The sequence below is a fragment of the Schistocerca serialis genome, chromosome 7 (genome assembly GCF_023864345.2).
Source record: "Schistocerca serialis cubense isolate TAMUIC-IGC-003099 chromosome 7, iqSchSeri2.2, whole genome shotgun sequence".
NCBI classification, from domain to species: domain Eukaryota; kingdom Metazoa; phylum Arthropoda; class Insecta; order Orthoptera; family Acrididae; genus Schistocerca; species Schistocerca serialis.
The window spans coordinates 143,059,897-143,081,902 of NC_064644.1; the positions used below are offsets into that span (position 1 = coordinate 143,059,897).

General features: G+C 45.1%; 1 protein-coding gene and 1 pseudogene across 1 annotated transcript in view; one reads left to right on the forward strand and one right to left on the reverse strand.

Annotated features, from left to right (window-relative positions):
* Nucleotides 1-11,870, forward strand: part of LOC126412936 (beta-1,4-glucuronyltransferase 1) — a gene marked incomplete at its 5' end in the record, with an annotated part of 93,550 nt that extends 81,680 nt beyond the window's left edge. The window contains one exon of the mRNA XM_050082827.1: nucleotides 10,562-11,870. Coding sequence (XP_049938784.1) covers nucleotides 10,562-10,771 — 210 coding nt within the window. The remainder of the gene's footprint in view (nucleotides 1-10,561) is intronic.
* Nucleotides 1,829-1,946, reverse strand: LOC126413666 (5S ribosomal RNA; annotated as a pseudogene).
* Nucleotides 11,871-22,006: the final 10,136 nt, after the last annotated feature.

The following is a 22,006-nucleotide window of genomic DNA, read 5'->3' on the forward strand; positions in this document are numbered from 1 at the left end:
ATTTTCTTGGCTGTCGAAGGGCAGAATGAAGGATGTGTATGAGACATCAAGTCTTCTGCAAACTACAGTACTGATCTCTCCTCATGCGGTTACCAAGCCTTCAGCACCTTGAAAAGGGCTTTGAAGGGTCGATGATTCTTGTCTGACGAGGATGTGCAGCAGGCAGTTACGGGTTTCGGCGCACCTTAGGACATGATGTTCTACAAAACGGATATATGGAACCTGTTGCGCCAATGGGATGATTGTCTCAGTGGTAACGGTGATTTTACCTGATTGGCATACTGATTCTGGATTGTAAGGCCTTCGAACGGAAACTTTTTGGTCGCCCACTGACCGTGAAATACCACTCACAGACTGCATGTGACATCACTTGCACTGGAGAGTTAATAAAGCGTGTAGGGGGGGGGGGGGCAGGACGCAGGAAACAGTGCAGTCATTGTCGTACTGCGGAAACAGGGCAATTTATCAGACATTTAAAACATCATGCCTTTTGGGCTAAAAGTGGAAGCATTTCCGAAACGGCTAAGTTAGTAAACTGTTCGCGTGCAGGTGTTAGTGATGTATGCTGTTGATGGCAGAACTGTGATATTAAAACCCGGCGCCAAGGCAACTGTGGTGCACCTCGGTCCATGGCTGACATGGGTTGAACGACGGCTGCGGAGGTGTGTACGGGCGAATAGACGTGCAGCTATTGAGCAATTCACCACACAGATGAACCAAGGGGCTATCAACAGTGTCTGCTCAACGATCGTTCACCGAATGTTGTTACGTATGGGCCTTCACAGCAGGCGCCTGGTTGATGCACCCTTGACTGCTGTTCATCGATAGTGAAGGCTCAAATTCGCACGCCAGTATCGCAACTGGACATCAACTGATTGGCGGCAGGGGAACTTTTCAGATGAATCACGTTTTATGCTCCATCGGACTGAAAGCAAATACCTTGCAACAGTCTTCTGAAGGATCCAGGTCGGAGGAGAGGACACTGTGGTGTGGGGGGAATGTTTTCCTGGCAATGTCCGAGTGATCTTGTCATTCTGGAAGGCTCAGTGGATAAACAGAAGTATGTGCATCTATCGTTGGGGACCATGTCTACCCCTATATGCAGTGTTTTTTCCTTAGTGCGATGGCATCTACCAGCTGGACAATGCATGTTACACAGTTCGCAGTGTATGTACGTGGTTCGAAGAGCACCAGCATGAGTTTACCTCACTTCCCCGGCGACGAAACTGCCCGGATTTAAACCGAATGGAGAATACGTGGACTACCTCGATCGGACTGTTCGCTCCATGGATCCTCAGCCGAGAAACATAGCGCAGCCGGCCACAGTACCGGAGTCGGCATGACGCCATGTCCCTGTCGGTACCTCATTGACTCTCTTCCTGTACGTCTCCCAGCGGTTCATGTTGCAGAATGTGGTTATTCAGGCTATTGACAGATGGTCACATTAATGTGAATTGGCAGTGTATTAATCAACATAGACCTGTATATACAGTTTGCTTCCTCTATAGTGAACTTGAATAAAAAACTAAACTAAACCTCTCCCGAACAGGCCATGAATGCTCAACGGTACCGACCGGCCGCCGTGTCATCCTCAGACAACAGGCGTCACTGGATGCGGAGATGGAGGGGTATGTGGTGAGCACACCGCTCTCCCGGCCATATGTCAGTTTCATTCTCAATCAAGTACGTCCCGATTTCGAGTCTCGGTCCGGCAGACAGTTTTAATCTGCCAGGAAGTTTCATATCAGCGCACAGTCCGCTGCAGAGTGAAAATCTCATTCTGAAGTAGCTCCTCAATTTGCCTCACAAGGACTGAGTGGACCCCACTCGCCAACAGCGCTCGGCAGACCGGATGGCCACCCATCCAAGTGCTAGCCCAGCCCGACAGTGCTTAACTTCGGTGATCTGACGGGAACCGGTGTTAGCAATGTGGCAAGGCAGTTGACAGCGAACTTGAATAACCACAACATTGTCTCACGTTTCACATAATAAACGTCCTCCGCAGACACGCTGTGAACAATTTTTCCGGTTGTTTTGCTATTGATTTGGCTTTAATATTTTCCACTAAGGCTAAATGGTTCTGAGCACTATGGGACTTAACTTCTGAGGTCATCAGTCCCCTAGAACTTAGAACTACTTAACCTAACTAACCTATGGACATCACACACATCCATGCCCGAGGCAGGATTCGAACCTGCGTTCCAGACTGTAGCGATTAGAACCGCTCGGCCACTCCGGCCGGCTTCCACTAAGGCACCATTATCTCCTGGCACGTCCCTTTACGTCTTAGCATCGATGGTTTTGCCACTTCGCTTGTCACAATTTAAGGACTGAAATTATTTAATGATTAACTATTCGCGTTTCTAAGTAAAATTGTGAACTACAGAAACGTAAAAAAAAAAAAAAAATTTGGATGCTTGTACAGTTTTCTCTATCCTGTTAGTTGCTACGCTGTCTGCCAGCAGGACTGAAGAAACTGGTGTCTGCCCACATCACCTTGTGGCTGAAACAACGAGGAGTGTGTGTGATATTGTCTGGTGCGACAATGGATTCCCCCCAGCGGCAGGAAGCGCGGCCAGCCTGCGGCCAGCGGCGCGGCTAATCGCCAGCTGTGCGTATTTCACGGCCGGGCGCGCCCTTTGTGTGGTTCCGCCTGCGGCCACGCGTTTCCGCGACGCACCGCGCTGTCATCCGATATCGCTGATCAGCAGGCATTGATTCACGGCCGCTTCCGCTCACCCCATCCGCGGATTTATAGTCCGTTAGACCACATCTGTAATGTCGTTCGACATCGAAGCAGTTCGAGACCTTGATAGGTATCTCTTACAAGGGAACCTTCCCATCGCAACCCCTTCAGATTTAGTTATAAGTTGGCACAATGGATAGGCCTTGAAAAACTGAACACAGATCAATCCAGAAAACAGGAAGAAGTTGTGTGGAACTATGAAAAAAATAAGCAAAATATATAAACTTAGTAGTCCATGCGCAAGATAGGCAACATCAAGGACAGTGTGAGGTAAGGAGCGCCGTGGTCCCGTTGTTAGCGTAAGCAGCTGCGATACGAGAGGTCCTTGGTTCAAGTCTTCCCTTGAGTGAAAAGTTTACGTTCCTTATTTTCGCAAAGTTATGATCTGTCCGTTCGTTCATTGACGTCTCTGTTCACTGTAGTAAGTTTAGTGTCTGTATTTTGCGACCGCACCGGAAAACCGTGCGATTAGTAGACGAACGGACGTGCCTCTCCAATGGGAACAGAAAACATTTGATCGCAAGGTCATAGGTCAACCCATTCCTCCACAGGAAAAAACGTCTAATATAATCTATACGACACTGGTGTCGGCATGGGCGTCACATGACAGGAATATGTTGTCGACCCACCTAACTTGTTCACTTGGCGAATGGGTAAAAATCTTCTTCTACCTTGCCCGATTTAGGTTTTCTGGTGGATGTGATAACCACTCCCAAAAAAGTGTGTTTCGATGTTTGTTTAGGTGTAGCGTCCCCATGCTACGGCGCAGTTACCTCGCATCGGGCAGACGGACGGACAGATAATAACTGTCTGAAAATAAAAAATTAAACTTTTCACTCGAGGGAAGAATTGAACCAAGGACCGCTCGTTCCGCAGCTGCTCACGCTAACCACGGGACCACGGCGCTGCTGAGCTCACACTCTCCTTGATTTTTCCTCTCTTACACATGGACTACTAAGTGTATATTTTGCTCATTGTTTTCATAGTTCCACACAACGTCTTCCTGTTTTCTCGATTGATCTGTGTTCAATTTTTCAAGGCCTATCCACTGTGCCAACTTATAACTAAATCTGAGGGGGTTGCGATGGGGAGGTTCCCTTGTTAGCAACAAGGGCGCATCATCATTAAAACTGTGTTTGAAAAGCGACGACAGAACATCGGGACACTGAACAGGCATGTACAGTTCAGGAAATGTATAAAACACAAGTAACAGCCAAAACTGACAGGAGAATGGGTATAGCCGGCCGATGTGGCCGAGCTCTATGCACCTCAGTCCGGAACCGCGCTGCTGCTACAGTCGCAGGTTCGAATCCTGCCTGGGCCATGGATGTGTGTGATGTCCTTAGGTGAAGTTAGGTTTAAGTAGTTCTAAGTTAAGGGGACTGTTTGACCTCAGCTGTTAAGTCCCACAGTGCTTAGAGCCATTTTTGGACTGGGTATACGGTTACAGAGACGAAAACGTACTGCAAGTAGTAAACACTGACTCGCAAACGAGCAGTTCAAAAGATACACTGTCCTGTCACATTAACGTGACCACCACATGTGTTCGACGTCACCGTGCAGTAACCAAACACTGACGGCGGGTGGCAACACTAGCAGTGGAGGGTATGTAAAGCTGTCGGAGGTATGCGGAAAGCAGTGCACCGTTGTCGTAATGCTGGAACGGAGCGATTTATCTGACATCTGACGTCCGAAAGGGCTTGATCATTGAGCTTCGCACCGAGGTTGCAAGTATTTCCGAAACGGCTATGTTTGTTAACTTTTCGCATGCCGATGTGGTTATGATGTACCGATCGTCAACGGCAAAGTGGCGCTATCCAAACCTGGTGCCAAGGCAACTGGGTGCACCACGGGCCATAGACGACGGGGGTGAATAATGGCTGTGGAGATGGGTACGAGCGCATAGACGTGCAACTATTGAGTAACTGTCTGCCCAAATGAACCAATGTTGCTGCGTTATGAGCCTCTGCAGCAGGTTCCTGATCATCCTCCCAAGCCGAATACTGATCGCAGGCGACGAATGCGGGAAATGGCACGCCATTACCGCAACTGGACGCCCACTGAATGACCACAGGTGGCTTTTCTAGATAAATTACGTTTTATGTTCAAAAATGTCTCTAAGCACTATGGGACAATACATCTGAGGTCATCAGTCCGGTAGACTTAGAACTACTTACACCTAACTAACCTAAGGACATCACACACATCCATGTCCGAGGCAGGATTCGACCCTGCGACCGTAGCAGTCGCGCGGTTCCGGACTGAAGCGCCTAGAACCTCTCGGCTACAGCGCCCGGCACGTTTTATGTCCATCGGCGTGAAAGGTCTAAAAGCGAACACCCATAACAGTCGTTCGAAGGGGTCCACCCGGAGGACGGGTCGCTATGGTCCGGGGAATGTTTATGTGGCGTTCACTGGGTGATGTCATCATTCTGGGAAGGAGACCACACAACGAGGTCATCGGTCTCATCGGATTAGGTAAGGATGGGGAAGGAAGTCGGCCGTGCCCTTTCAAAGGAACCATCCCGCCATTTGCCTGGAGCGATTTAGGGAAATCACGGAAAACCTAAATCAGGATGGCCGGGCGCGGGATTGAACCGTCGTCCGCCCGAATGCGAGTCCAGTGTGTAGCCACTGTGCCACCTCACTAGGTCATCATTCTGGAAGGCACAATGTCCACCCTACACAATGTTTGTCTTTCCACGGCGTGATGGCATCTTCCAGCAGGATGAAGGAACATGTCATGCAGATGACAGTGTATGTGCGTGGTTTGAATAGCACCAGGTTGAGTTTACCGTACTCTCCTGGCCACCAAAGCGGACGTAAAGCCAATTGAGACTCTGTGGGACCACTCGATTGGGCTGTTCGTGCCATGGATCCTCAACCGGGAAACCTAGCACCGCTGGCCACAGCACTGGTGTCGGCATGGCTCCACGTTCCAGTCGGTACCTTCCAAAACGTCATTGATTCTCCTCCAGCACGTCTCAAAGTGATCCGCCCTGCAAACTGTGGTTATTCAGGCTTCTGACAGGTGGTCACGTTAATATGACCAGACCACGTAGTTGCGAATTTGTGGTGTAATGTGTAATGTAAAGAGATTTAATTATTTGTTCATACTACCTGACGATCTGTAGCAATAAGGCATGTCAATCTAAGCGTACACCATAAAAAAATGTCTTTGGAAGGATTTTGTGAAGACGCCGGTTCGAGAATATGCTAAAAGAAAACGAGCGATAAATTAGTAATCTCAATTAGTTGCAGCGTAAAATAGAAGAGGATATACATTACACATTACAGTAATTCTCTCTAGTCTTTGAAGCAAGGAAAAAACTGAGTACTTCATTAACTGTCTCGGGACATTGCAATGAGAACACGATGTTTAGCTCTAACAAGCACAATAATTATTTGTGATTTAGTATTCTACCTAAGTACAAGCACCGCTACAAGTTTTTCTTTGTACAGAAAACAATAGAATGGAACTTGTAAAATGGTCTCGTAAGACTATGTAATTGCCATAATGAAGCAGACGAAAAAAGAAGTGCGACAAAGCACCTCTGGATTCTTTTGTTACCGAGAGCAGAGATTACTACTGTTAAAGAACACGAACTTCTACTTACACAATAGTAACGTAGTCTAATACACGCAGTGGTTCCAGTATCTGCTGCGAAGGTTATTATCGTTTGACAGCTGCAGAGACACTAGCGCTCCAAGCAGTGAGAAAGTAGTCAGCTGCCTCGTCCGGATAATGTTTATTTTTAATTATTTTTCTAGTTTATTAACGAAATAGTCATTATAGTTGCCGTTAAATGCATTAGTAAATTACCAAGAAACATGAACTATTGTGAAACAAATATACAAACAGCCGAATCTCATTGATTCAGTGACATAAGCTACACCTCATCCAGGAAGAAATACTTTCGAATATGTCTACAATTGCAGCTTACTCCGCTGAAAGCAAGAGAATATAAACACATATTTCATGCGTGAGAAGCATGTATTTCTGTTGTCTACTCTTATTATGATAAGCACTATTCTTGAGACTAAAAAATTTGCTATAGTCTGATTCTTCCATTCTTACACTTCATTCGACTTTCTAATAGATTAATATTTTGGCAAATGTAATTCCTTTTGCCTTCAAAAGCGAATGTATTGAAGAGTCTTGCTTTTTGTGGCTCAGTTGGAGCAAAAATTGTTTAATTAGTTTCTTCTGAGCTATGAATCAGTTTTATTGGTTTTAATATTTTATTGTCGTGTCTGATTAGTTTCACATTCAGATACAGTTATAGTGGCTTATTTGGTAATTAGCTACGTTAAACGATATAGGTATTATATTCCATAGAACTTTGCTGCGTTCTGTGTTCAGTGATTTCACTGGACGTGTAGTGAACAAACCTTCACGTTGTTAAATAGATACACGACATATTTCTGCGAAAGTTCAGGTCTTATGCTCCTTACTAGCCATCTTTTTCTTCTTATAAGAAATATCTGGAGGTTACAAGATAATCGTATATAAACTGTAACTTTCAGTTTCATACCTCAAAGGTCCTTAGGAAATTAAGGAAATACATTTTGGTGTAATTTTTAAGTTATTGTCGATACCTTAGGGCATCACGTATGCTCTCTATTGCAAAAACAATGTTAAAAATCAAAATAAAAGACAGTGTTCACACTCATCCGATATCGTATTCGTCAGTGTAACTCGCTGGCCGCTTGGCGCACTGCTGTCACAGAGGGAAACAAAAACGAGACGAAGTGTCGCGACTGTAATGTTACACTGTGATATTAAAGTGGTTACGTGCCGTTACTGACTTCAATGTGATTAACTGTTCTAGTTAGTACGAATGTATCTGAAATGTAAACGTTTCGATAGAGTCCCATGTAACTGGGCTTAATTTCACCCATGATGTATTTTTACATGAAATAAAATATTACTTCAGGATTGATCGACTGCTCCGTCGGTTCTTGATACAATATTTTATACGTAATGAATGAAAATACACGTGACACTGGTGTAATATTTTACAATATTATGTTGGCGAATTGCATGTTACAATTCACTATGCCCTCATACCTGTTAAAGGAGGTGTTTTGCGTGTCGTTGTCGCCTTTAGAGCTAATACTGCCCTCGTCTCTGTGGTGAGTTGCGAATTGTTTCATACACAACCGGATCATCTCGTAAATATTGACAGAACTGTACAGTGAGCTACTCCAGTTCTTCAACTTTATTGACGAACGTGTTGTGCATTTCATCTTCGAAAAGACCATAGCCAGAAAAATCCAGGGGAATGCAGTCAGCGGTTCTTTGGAGGTCTTGTATCAGTAGCGAAATGTGCATGTAGCATCTTCCCCTTGTTGCGCAAGGGGAAGAAACTCAAGCAAACCTTCGGCATCCCGCTGCAAAGAACGAATGTGCGGACGCAGGCCGGTGAGTGCAGTATTATGCTTGTAGAGGATATTCACGTGGGCTTCCATGGGACATGCGGTAATAACTGAAGTCATCATGACAGCTGTGGGCAATGTGAATATTATTGTGGGTCACCTGCATCCCTTATGACTGATGTCTTCCGCAAAAACGATTGTATCTTCCAGCAGCATGACAATTTGTATCAGAAGGCCATAAGCATGCTGCAGTGGTTTGAGGAACGGATAGTGAATTCACGTAAATGACTTGGTCCCGAATTCGCCCTATGTGAACCCGAGGGAACATTCCTCGAATGGCCGGTCGCGGTGGCCGAGCGGTTCTAGGCGCTCAGTCCGGAACCGCGCGACTGCCACGCTCGCATTTTCGAATCCTGCCTCGGGCATGGATGTGTCTGATGTCCTTAGGTTAGCTAGCTTTAAGTATTTCTAAGATCTAGGGCACTGATGACCATAGATGTTAAGTCCCATAGTGCTCAGAGCCATTTGAACCATTTGAGCCATACCTCGAATGATGTCGGGCGCCAGCTCCGCAGCCACAAACCATCGGCTCATAATTAACTGCATGGCCTGTGCGTAATCTTCTGCTGCTATATAACTCCAGAAGAACTTGTAGATTTCATGCCACCCAGAACTGCCGTTGTGTTGCTGTCCAAAGGTTGACTAATAAGCTATTAAGCAGGTGCCCGTAATATCTTGGCTTATCAGTATATATAAGCGCTCGCGAGCGATCACACACACACACATATATGTATATATATCGTAAAATTGCGTCTACGTTAATGAGCTGAAGGAACGTTCCCACAAAAGGATGTGTAACCTCCCGTCATGACTATAAACTGTGATTATATCAATATTGCTTTTTCGGATAAAAACCAGCGATTTCTGCTCTGAATATAGCAGGTCTCAAAGAGGTGAATTCTACCATGTTTTCTATTCGAATGATGCGGATAAAACACAATATTTAGAGTTATGACTCGTGTGTTCTGAAAATCAAACCGATTGCTGTCTTAATGTGAGTGAATGATTTGGGATAGGGGACCAAACAGCTAGGTCATCGGCCCCATCGGATTGGGGAAGGATGGGGTAGGAAATCGGCCGTGCCCTTTCAAAGGAACCATCCCAGCATTTGCCTGAATCAGGATGGCCGGTCGCGGGATTGAACCGTCGTCCTGCAAAATGCGTGTCCAGTGTCCTAACAACTGTGCCACCTCGCTCGTTGTCTTGATGTGGAATTCCACGTTACCCTATGCACCTGCCGTGCCAGACCAAAGGGGATGGGGAGGCGGGCTCCAGCTATACGCATCTAAATTATATATTCGGAATAGCTGAGTTACGTAATTCGAAAATGATACTAATCACTTCTGGATACAACTGATTGGACGGGCATACCATCTTTAAGGGAGATTCACCAGTGTACTACTGTAACAGTTCTGCGTATTTTTCTGTCAGGTGAATGGATTTGCAACACAGAAAAAGAAGGTTTAAAGTTTGCTAAATAATTAATAATAAAAAGCTAAGATGAATTTAATTTCTAAACAAGCACATCTCGCTAAAAATTAGTCACTCCCAGGAGAGATCCCACTAATACCGTGTAACACAGCCTCAGCCCTGATAACGGAACCATTTCGGCGAGGTAGTCAGACAAGTTCCGTCAGGTATTCCATACCCAACTGAAGCCAAACATTGATGATTAGATTCCACAGAGCTACAAAACTGCAAGGAATTTGAGTGCCACGTTTGACCCACTGTTTCAAATAGTCTCACTCATTTTCTGTGGGATAAAGATTGGGAGATTTAACAGGCTACTTGGTGCAGCTTTATGCCTACTACGTGCGACGTACACGGCTTCAAACGCCTACTGCAAGCGGTTCCCCTTGTAATGTTCGCTGGTTGAGATGGAGTTGCATTCACTGACAACATCAGCTGCTATCGGGTTTGAAACCAGTTGTCATTGAGAAGACGTGCCACTCGTCTGCAGTTGGTTTCAGTTAGGATATTTTTGTGAGCATTCTTCTTACATGGTTCTACATGGGTACATGCGGTAAACCTTTTCTTGTAGAGACAGTAGGCATTGGTACACTAACAAACTGGAAAACTTCATTCGTAGTATGGTCAGGATATGTCCAAACACGATAGCTCTTGTCGTTCATTCTATCACATCTCCACATCGACCATTCTTCCAACAACGACTGCCATATGCTCATCACTTGACTGTCATAACGCTCATCTGCAGTAGAAGGATAGTTCTACATTATCTGCCGTGCTCCAGAGTGACCAGACCAGTGTGCTCTTTTGAGGGAGTGGCTAATTCTTTGTCCTGCGAGCTTCCTTCGTCTATGTACACAGAAAAGTACCAAGTGCTCTTTGACTTAGACCAAACTCTCTGCTCAACAGGTCTACGAGATGTACGTGGCCGGCTACCAGTTCAAGGTGCTGTCGCCAGTGTTCACGATCCACTGGGGCCTGCAGACCAAGAAGGGGCGTCCCTCGTGGCGCGAGCGACAAAACTCGCACAACGGCCGCCAGTTCGAGGCGTTCAAGCGCGAGGTGCTGGCCCGTTACGGCAAGGATGTGCCTCCCCTGTCCGCCCGCAAGAGCAGGTAGCGCACCCGCAGGTAGCGGGCTACCCATCTGCGCCAAGCCTGCCTCCATCCTCGCTGGTAGTGCTTCCAGCTGTACTCGTCTACACTGGGCTTCGGTACGTTCCAGTGGCGGCAATCATCACCAGTTTTCAACAGCTTTTTGAGTATGGAACAGCTTTCCCTCGATGTGCTTCGACTAGTGATTTAACAGGAAGACTTGCTGAAAGACTGAAATACCTGAGTGTGTGTTTTTCAGTTCCCACATTAATTGCTCACAATTATTATCTCAGATTTGTTTCGTATGCTTTACACTACAACCACCAGCAAGTATGTCGGAATTTCACATCAATGCTAACTCTGATTTAGTGTTCCAGTATACACTGAAGTGCATAAAGTTGTGGGAAATCTGTCAAATATACTTGGGAAATTCCTCACTCCACACACATTTATAATATCTATGAGGTATTGGCTCTAGTCAACAGATGTCTCCTCAGCAGCCACTGTCTCTAGTAACCACACTGTCAATGGGATATTAAACTCTAATCATCCTTCCTCCCTTCTTCAGCAGCCCGAAACAGCATTGGTGCTGCAGATGGAGGGTTTTGGGCATGGATAATGTTTGCTTGGAGTTTTATGAGCAATGTTCACATTAGAATATTCTACTCTACATGGCTCCATCTATAGTATAGAGAAGTCCATGAATCGTAGGGCAAAGATGCTGTTTTTGCCATCCGTAAGCCGTCAACTGCGGGCCTCTGTTGATTACTGCACAACTCGTTCAAGGTTTTCCGCCGTAATCGCGTTGTGGCTCTTCACTGGATTCACAAACTAATGTCTGAGAGTCATCCATAGGCATATAGTGCAACATTAATTAAACAATTAGCCACGTTTGTCCCACTGCTTCTGCTAACCCATTGTTGCATGCTGAACTACTTCGTACAACTTCCCATTCATCTCAAATAAAGCAAGTAATCTGAATGTCAATAACAACAATAAATATCATTATTTGTAAACTATGTTGTGAAATATGGTGGTACGTAACATTCAAGCTTCTCGATTATTCAAGATTACAATCTGAAGGATTTACCGCTCTGATGGCTCTGTTCTGCCCTTAAATATTCCACTTCCCCCCCCCCCCCCCCCCCCCCCCCCCTCGCCCTCCTCCTCATCTCACTCTTTGTTACCTTTCCTCCAACAGAGGAGCTGTAGCATTCATCACCCTCCTCCCCACCCCTTTCCTCTCGCTCCTCCTCGACGCGAGAAGTTGTATGGATGCGTAGATACATGCAGAAACATATTCTGTCATCTAGGGTGACAGTGCTTTTCGCAATGACTGACCTTTGATCGAGACATTCGACTGAATTCTTCAGTCGCTGTCTGAAGACCTGGCAACATGCGTTGTCATCACGGCAAATTCCCTCGCTTATTACTACATAAGGAGTGCTACATAGCAAGCTGTATTCAGTACTGGTTCAGTTTAATCAATGACATACCAGGCTCTGCAACATCCAAATACAGAATCATTGACATGTTGTTCAGAGGTTTGGTGATAAATGACTTCCAAGACTATGGCCATTGCCGTGTGCTAATATTGATTTACAAAACCGACTTCTTGGTCTGTTGAAGAAAACAATTGGGGTCCGCTAGTACGGATGGCGTGCTGTTAGTAAATGTACAATTTCCTTATGCCTCATGGGCGCCGAATGGTCTACGTAAGTCATGCGCAAGTGTTTGGTGTGAATGAAAACTCAACACAGTAATGTATAACAAAGCCTCAGATACAGTTCTCATAGACCGTGTGAGGAAGGTGCCAGTATGAGCAAAACAAAACATCCATTCAACGAGACGGATGGACATAGATTCTCTGACTCATAGCTAACAGTGCATGACGATTCTCGTGCGTCTTTATTGGTAGAGGTATGTTTGATTTCAGGAAAAATTTCGAAGCTGTGATTTTCATACGACTCGTCATTCTGCCTTCGTGTTCCGATAATTATTACTGTACCTTTAACCTTATTGGAAGGATGGACAATGCACGCCGCATCCAAGCTAAAAGTTTTGGTAACAGGTTGCTTATTTGTCGTAGTTCTATTCGATATTACCGCAACTTGCTTATGCTAATGCTAGTTTCCCACGACTGTAGGCATTTCGGTATTCTCCTCTTCTACAGCGACACCAAAACTTTGTTAGCCTGCAAGGAGGACCCAGAAGTTACAGTAGCGTGTGAAGATTGAGTGTGCAACAACAGTACTACGACGCTAAACTCCAAAAAACTTTAATAAGTACTCTCTCTGTGTTACAACTGTTAGTGATCAAAGGGCTTATGACCTGTTCTTAGCAGTGCAAGTACTAGCAGCAGCGTGAGCTTCATCCGAGGGAGTATCTGAATAAAATTTATTCAGCAGAATCAGAGTCTTCGTTTTTTGGGACCTCAAACACTTTTCCATCCCTCTCAGCCAGTCAAACCGGGTATCTCAGAAACTAAGTTCCCAAGCTAGAACATAGTTCCTCTATAAAATGTGTAAATCCAATGAAATAGCGACAAGACATATGTCTTATGTCTTGGGAACGAATATTTGAGTCAAATGGCTTTTCCAGAAACACGAATTTTATCTTCAGCTTATTGGCAGACGTAATACTCAGTAACCGGAAAGTACGTGAACGTGAGATGAATATATTTCTGCTTCAGATGTGCGATTACATTTGTAAATTCTCTGATGTGCTGACATCGACATCAATAAAAACAGACCACATACACCAAATGTTCTTGGCAACCGATACGATCTTCAAGGATCGTGTTATTTGTGAGGAACCTATGGTACAAAATACAAGATTTTCGTGAATAACGTTAGTAGTAGCAACTATTTATGATAAAAATGAAGGAAATAAACTGGCTATCTCAATAACATTATATTATGTTCTCTTCTGCAAGAACTACTATTAATAGAGGAGAAGTCCAACGTCTTTCTGTATTTATCTGTTACTATGAAAGTTTGAGTTCTATAAATATGCCCCATATTCATCTTAATGCCAGCAGTGTGGTATTTGATGCAATTAATGTGCCATAAGAGGAAATTACGTTTTCAGTATAAAGGAATATTTACAATGGAACATTTTCCTCGAGAACTGGGATAGGAATACAACTTGTATTTTGTGTATTACTACATGGAATTTAAAATGGACTTACAATAAGGCGTGTTATAGAACTGTTCTACATGCTGGACAGTTTTATAAATACCGCGACATGATTTGTAAATTCGGAAATTTTGTAAATTGTTTTCTACGTCCACAACGTTTCTCATGGTCAAAAAATATTTTCGACAACATAGAAAGAAACGTACGAAAATCGATATAAATACTCCTTTTTGACATAAGCGTAATGTAATCGAATCGATCGTTTTGTCAGTATGCTTCTTTTACGGATAAGCTGAGACTGAGAATCTTGTATCGTAATTTATTTCTTTTGTGGATTCAATCTTCTTCTGCACAACTGTTCTATTAACCGATAATGACAGTTATTTCCATGTCTAATTTCTCAGTGTTATCAAAATGTATTAATATGGTTAACACTCAGTTTGCCATGCTGTCTCAATATTTTTTGTGGTTGGCAGCGTGTTGTGTTTTAAGTTTTTGATACAGTATATCAAGAACCAAGTTAAAGTCTATGAAAGCTACATAATTTTCTCCACAGATGAATTGTATTACTGATATGGTTAATCTTCTTATTATTTCTTTTAGTGAACGATCTGTAGAGCTGTCCAAAAAATGTAACATATTTTGTAATATGTATAAATGTATTTAATTTTTCTGTGGTCGAAAAAAACATTTTTAAGAGTTCATAACACATGCCTGCAGGCATATAGTAGTACATATTTGGTTCCCAGTGTAAAATACAAATGCGTGTGCTACGAATGTATTTGTAAGAATAAAAAAATATGTCGAAGAGTTGCTTCTTATCCCGGCTACACTTAGTACCCTGTCCTTGAGCTGTACATACCTGCCCTACTTTGAAAGGACACATTTGTCTGTGTATCAGTTGTTGATGGCTGTTATTAGACAGGGTGTGCCACTTGAAGTTCATTACCAGTAACCATTTTTGAGAAGAAATTGAATTTTTTAGCACTATCAGCAACTGGAGATTATCTGCAGAAAATCAAAAACTTTGTGGCTCTACTAGCTGCAAACAACACAGTATATTAAAATCACCAAATCAGAAAATGTAACAACAACAATAATTATCAAGTCAGTTTAGCCAGTTATGAAATTCATTTCATTGCTATAATTATAGAGAAATTAATCAGTTGATGTACATTCATCCAGTAATGCCTTACTGTGTGATATTTTCGGTAAGTCATTATTAAAAAAATTTTCATGGTGAGCCACTAAATTGTCGACTGATGTTCATTCATCTTGTAGATAGCCGACTAAATTGTTAAGTACTTTGTCAGCATCACATACATACTCTCATTAAATAGTACTCTACGGTTCCACTGGCGCTCAGTACGGATAACGATGTCCATAATTAAAAAAATTAGTACAAAAATGAACATAATTACATTTCATTTAAACTGGTGGAGGATATGGCAGAAAACCATCCCGGCTTTCATGATTTAGAAAAATTACGGAAATCCTAAATATACACTCCTGGAAATTGAAATAAGAACACCGTGAATTCATTGTCCCAGGAAGGGGAAACTTTAATGACACATTCCTGGGGTCAGATACATCACATGATCACACTGACAGAACCACAGGCACATAGACACAGGCAACAGAGCATGCACAATGTCGGCACTAGTACAGTGTATATCCACCTTTCGCAGCAATGCAGGCTGCTATTCTCCCATGGAGACGATCGTGGAGATGCTGGATGTAGTCCTGTGGAACGGCTTGCCATGCCATTTCCACTTGGCGCCTCAGTTGGACCAGCGTTCGTGCTGGACGTGCAGACCGCGTGAGACGACGCTTCATCCAGTCCCAAACATGCTCAATGGGGGACAGATCCGGAGATCTTGCTGGCCAGGGTAGTTGACTTACACCTTCTAGAGCACGTTGGGTGGCACGGGATACATGCGGACGTGCATTGTCCTGTTGGAACAGCAAGTTCCCTTGCCGGTCTAGGAATGGTAGAACGATGGGTTCGATGACGGTTTGGATGTACCATGCACTATTCAGTGTCCCCTCGACGATCACCAGTGGTGTACGGCCAGTGTAGGAGATCGCTCCCCACACCATGATGCCGGGTGTTGGTCCTGTGTGCCTCGGTCGTATGCAGTCCTGATTGTGGCGCTCACCTGCACGCCGCCAAACACGCATACGACCATCATTGGCACCAAGGCAGAAGCGACTCGCATCGCTGAAGACGACACGTCTCCATTCGTCCCTCCATTCACGCCTGTCGCGACACCATTGGAGGCGGGCTGCACGATGTTGGGGCGTGAGCGGAAGACGGCCTAACGGTGTGCGGGACCGTAGCCCAGCTTCATGGAGACGGTTGCGAATGGTCCTCGCCGATACACCAGGAGCAACAGTGTCCCTAATTTGCTGGGAAGTGGCGGTGCGGTCCCCTACGGCACTGCGTAGGATCCTACGGTCTTGGCGTGCATCCGTGCGTCGCTGCGGTCCGGTCCCAGGTCGACGGGCACGTGCACCTTCCGCCGACCACTGGCGACAACATCGATGTACTGTGGAGACCTCACGCCCCACGTGTTGAGCAATTCGGCGGTACGTCCACCCGGCCTCCCGCATGCCCACTATACGCCCTCGCTCAAAGTCCGTCAACTGCACATACGGTTCACGTCCACGCTGTCGCGGCATGCTACCAGTGTTAAAGACTGCGATGGAGCTCCGTATGCCACGGCAAACTGGCTGACACTGACGGCGGCGGTGCACAAATGCTGCGCAGCTAGCGCCATTCGACGGCCAACACCGCGGTTCCTGGTGTGTCCGCTGTGCCGTGCGTGTGATCATTGCTTGTACAGCCCTCTCGCAGTGTCCGGAGCAAGTATGGTGGGTCTGACACACCGGTGTCAATGTGTTCTTTTTTCCATTTCCAGGAGTGTAGATGGCTGGGCGAGGATTTGGACCACCGTAATGCCGAATATGGGTCCAGTGTCTTACTGCTGCGCCACCTCATTCTGTCTTTGCTGATCTGGTTCGTACGCTCTTGACGAAAAGTTTGTCGTGGATTATATTGGAATATGTTACCTACTGTGAAAGTGAATACTATTTTTTATTTCGTTGCAACAGTCATCAGCCCCCAGCGAGGCGACAAAATGCCCTATGCAATTTATCTCATTGAAACTGTTTGTGGTGACCTGGTCTCATCTTACTACTGCCAGTGTACGACTGAAAATACGGAATGATCCTGTGAGTGAGTGCTAGATCTACTAAAATACGTAAAAATGCTCTGAGACTTACGTAGTGAAGCTCTAAACCAACAGAGGACTTTAATAATTGCATTGCGTCAACAAAGCTGCCCTTCGGTCAATGACCAAATAGCATTGCGTCAACAAAGCTGCCCTTCGGTCAGCGACCAAATATCTGTTTTACTGCTCTGACGTTACTGAAGGATAAAAGTTAAATCCGAGTAACATGACATTTACTGCACTCACAACACCTGTTATTATTTACTATATCTGTCCTCAGTTTGTACCATACAGGTTCCGTCGCTGATCTTCGTCAGATATTAATTGTTTAATATATACAAATCCGCTTAGTGCGTTCGCAAACACACACACACACACACACACACACACACACACATGCACGCACAGTTTTTCTATTATATTCATGTCGCGTTACTAGCGGCTAAATATTAGGAACGTCTATTGAATAACTGTGAAAGGCGTTCGTTTTTAAGCAGATTCATTGTGCCCTTGGTGCTCTTTCACCAATGCCTCTTCTTTAATCTCCTGTACGTAAATTCTATTTTGCAAGCAGAAGCGTTGTTGCTACAAATACCCATGAAAAAATCTACTTTGTCAGGTAAGTTAGTGTCAGAGATAACGGCATCAAGAGGTTATTAGCCTCAGATATGGTTTGATCGAAAGGCCTGTATTCTTGATAGTCCGTAGCTGGTCTAAGTAGCAGCTTATCTTCCATTACTACTAACAGCTCTTCCTTTAGGCATCAATTCAGCCAGTGTCTTTTAACGTGCTGGGGTTTCTGCATATTTTATCCAGGAAATCATGTAAACTTCGACACACTGCATCCCGTTGAAGGGTGGTGTATGAGGATTAATTAAAATCGAAATCCACAAAATAAAACAAAATGGAAACTGTCACACGCACCAGAATCACCGCGGATGTAGGGAGAGCCATTTTTGTAAAAATACAGCTTGCTTTATTTACTCACGATATCTTATAAATGGCTGGATGCAAGTGAGCAAGTTGATCCCATCTTCCTAGATTTACTACATGTGTTCGACACATTTGTAAACAAGATAATATCGCATGTAGTTTCTTATGGTATGTGCGATGGCGTAGAAGAATGTCTGAATAAGAGAAGTTTGTATGTATGTATGTGTGTGTGTGTGTGTGTGTGTGTGTGTGTGTGTGTGTGTGGGTGTGGGTGTGTGTGTGTGTGTGTCCTTTGTGGTTTGTAAGAGCTCAACGGCGACGAATAACACATTTCATCACGTTATACTACGAGGGTCGTTCAATAAGTAATGCCCCTCGTTTTTCTTTCTCAGAATATGTTTATTGTTAAGAGTCAGAATTTGGTGACAACATACATCAACATGTCTTGTCCACGTCCTATTTTTCTACGTAGTCTCCATCACATTCTACTGCTGCTAAAAGCTCTTGTCCTGTAGGCGTAGCCACGTTTCCGGTGCTAAGTGGTGCACCCAGCTTTCGTCCATCGTAGTGTTTCATGACACAATGGCCTCTCCGTCGATCTCAAACCGTTCCAACAATTCAGATGAAATGGCATTTCTTGGAACCTTGTGGTCCGCTGTGAGCATTCGTGGAACCCATCGTGAGCACCTCTTTGAATATCCGAGAGTCTCGATCATTGCAGACGCACTTTCAATGCTGACCGACAACTGTAGAGCCAATTGTCAGGTTGTGATGCGCCAGTTGTCACGAATAATGGCACCCGCACGATTCAGCATGTGGTTGGAGCAGTGGCTGTGACAGGACGTCCTGAGCGTGGCTGATCATGGAGCTCTGTTTCTGCATGTCCTGAGGCTGTAACTTTTTTTGCCCATCGTCCATCTGTTTTCCTATCAGTTGCAGCATCGCCGTACACCGCACACAAACGTTTATGAATGTTCACCACGGTTTCTTTTTCTGCACATAAGAATGCAATAACAGCACAATTCTTGTAACGTGAGTCTCATGTAGACACCATTTTGACTCTTCACTACGGCTCTGCCATCTGTCAGAACGCTTCGAAACTTCACCGGCGCACAGAAAAAACATCAAATGTGAAGCACCAACAAGCACGTTGCTCTATGTATGTTAATGGCTTTAAAAAGAAAGTGGGGCATTACTTATTGAACAACCCACGTAGCTGGCAATTGAGTGACAAAAAGGAAGATTTAAAGTGTCATAAAAATGCAGAAACACTTGAATATACTTTCTAATTCGTGTAAAGAATGGCAGTTCTTTTTAAATGTGGATGAAATATAAATACAAGAGGCGATCAAAAATTTTCCTTTCGAAGGCCTCTTGCCTACGTACACTGAAGCTCCAAAGAAACTTGTATAGACATGCGTATTCAAATACAGAGATGTGTAAAGAGGCTGAATGCGGTGCTGCGGTCGGCAACGCCTATATAACACAACAAGCGTCTGTCGCAATTGTTAGATCCGTTACTGCTACTACAATGGCAGGTTATCAAGATCTAAGTGAGTTTGAACGAGGCGCTATAGTCGGACTACGAGGGATGGGACACAGGATCTCCAAGGTAGCGATGAAGTGGAGATTTCCCCGTACGACCATTTAACGAGCGTACCGTGAATATCAGGAATCCGGTAAAACGTCAAATCTCCGACATCGCTGCGGCTGGAAGAAGATCCTGCAAGAACGGGACCAGCAGCGATTGAAGAGAATCGTTCAGCGTGACAGAAGTGCAACCCTTCCGTAAACTGTTGCAGATTTCAATGCTGGGTCATCAACAAGCGTCAGCTTGCGAACCATTCAACGAAGCATTATCGATATGGGCTTTCGGAGACCAAGGCCCACTCGTGTACCCTTGACGACTGCACAACACAAAGTTTTATGCCTCGCCTGGACCCGCCAACACCGACATTGGACGGTTGATGACTGGTAATATGTTACCTGGTCACACAAGTCTCGTTTCAAATTGTATCGAGCGGATGTACGGAGACAACCTCGTGAATCCGTGGACCCTTCACGTCAGCAAGGGAGTGTTCAAGCTGGCGGAGGCTGTATAATGATGTGGGGCATGTGCAGTTGGAGTGATAAGGGACCCTGATACGTCTGGATACGACTCTGAGCAGTAACATATACGTAAGCATCCCGTCCGATCACCTGCATAGACTCATGTCCATTGTGCATTCCGACGGATTTGGGCAATTCCAGCAGGACAATGCGACACCCGAGATGTCCATAATTGCTACAGAGTGGCTTCAGGTACACTCTTCTCAGATTAAACGCTTCCGTTGGCCACCAAACTCCCCAGACATGAACATTACTGAGCATATCTGGGATGCCTTGCAAGGTTCTGTTCAGAAGAGATCTCCACCCCTTCCTACTCCTACGGATATATGGACAGCCCTGCAGGGTTGATGGTGTGAGTTCCCTCCAGCACTACTTCAGACATTAGTCGAGTCCATGCCACGTTGTGTTGCGGGACTTCTGCGTGCTCGCGGGGACCCTACACGATATTAGGACGGTGTCACACTGGGTTGCAGATAGGCTGGAGCAACGCATTCAAAAGGAAAGTTTTTGAATGCCCGTTAGATATAGGTACACAGCCGGAAAAAGATTAATACACGCTTTTAGAGGTTTAAAAATCGCTCAAGACTGAGTGTTTCAACAGAGTATATGGAGTACATGAAATGATTACATTTACAGATCAATAGTATAAGCGGTTCTGAGGTACCCTGTACCGACCAGGGCTGAAACAACCATACCAGTACGTTATGAAGCCTCCATGGGCAGCAATGCAAGCGCTGACTCCGGCATACAGCTGATCGTACAGATGGCGAATATTGTCCTGGGATACGTTATACCAGGCCTCCTCGACGTGTTCACGTAGTTCTTTAAGAGTCGCATATATTCCACAAGTGCTAGATTGGAGACAACTGCTGAGCAGGGAAGTTGCTGCACGTCTTACTCAGCACGTTGAACTTCACAGGCAGTGTGCGGCTGAGCATTATCCTGTTGGAAGAACACATTTAAAAAGAACAGGTCTAACAACATTCTGCATGTACCGATCACTGGTTAGTGCCCCCCTCAGAAACACCAAAGGTGAACGAGAGTTGTAGTCTATCGCACCATAGACCATAAGAAATGAGGGGGGCCACTGTGTCTTCGGCAAATGCACTCTACGAGACAGCACTTACCAGGTCTACGTCGTACGCGCACACAACCATCACTTGCGTGCAGGCTAAATCTGCTTTCATCGCTGAAGATTACAGCGCATCATTCCATCTTCGAAGTGGTCCTCTGCTGGCACCAGTATAGCCGTGCACGTCGATACTGTGGCATGAGTGGAAGACGGGCTAAGAGTGTGTGTGCCCGGAGTTCCAGTGCTAATAACCGGTTTGTAACAGTTCATGATGACACGTCTGGGCTCACAAGCTCTCTCATCTGTGCTGAGGAAGCTGTACGATCTGCCGCTGCTGCCCTTACAATACTGCGATCCTGGCGGACTCTGTGCTATGTGGACGCCCAGGACCTCGTCGACGGGTGTGCGAATGTTCACGTGACCACAGTTACCAGCATCGCTGCACAACTGACGCAGCTCGTCCTGCTTGTGTGGTATTTATCCGAAAGGACCATTCCGTCATTCGGAAGACGTCAGTCTGATCCCTTTCAAACTCATTCAGTTAGCTGTACGAAGCACGAGTGCGTCCCTGTGGCACTGTTGCCTACTTGTTTCATACTTTTGCACGGCATTGAGACTTCTGGCAGTGAGCAGCCCCCATTAAAGGGCAGACGCAGATAGCGCTCTGGTAGCTATACCGCTGCTGTATCTGTTGGCGAACGACGTTGAAACCATTACCAGTAGATCTACTATCCCCCAGGCGGCGTATGCCCTCATCGGATCAAAATCGGCATCG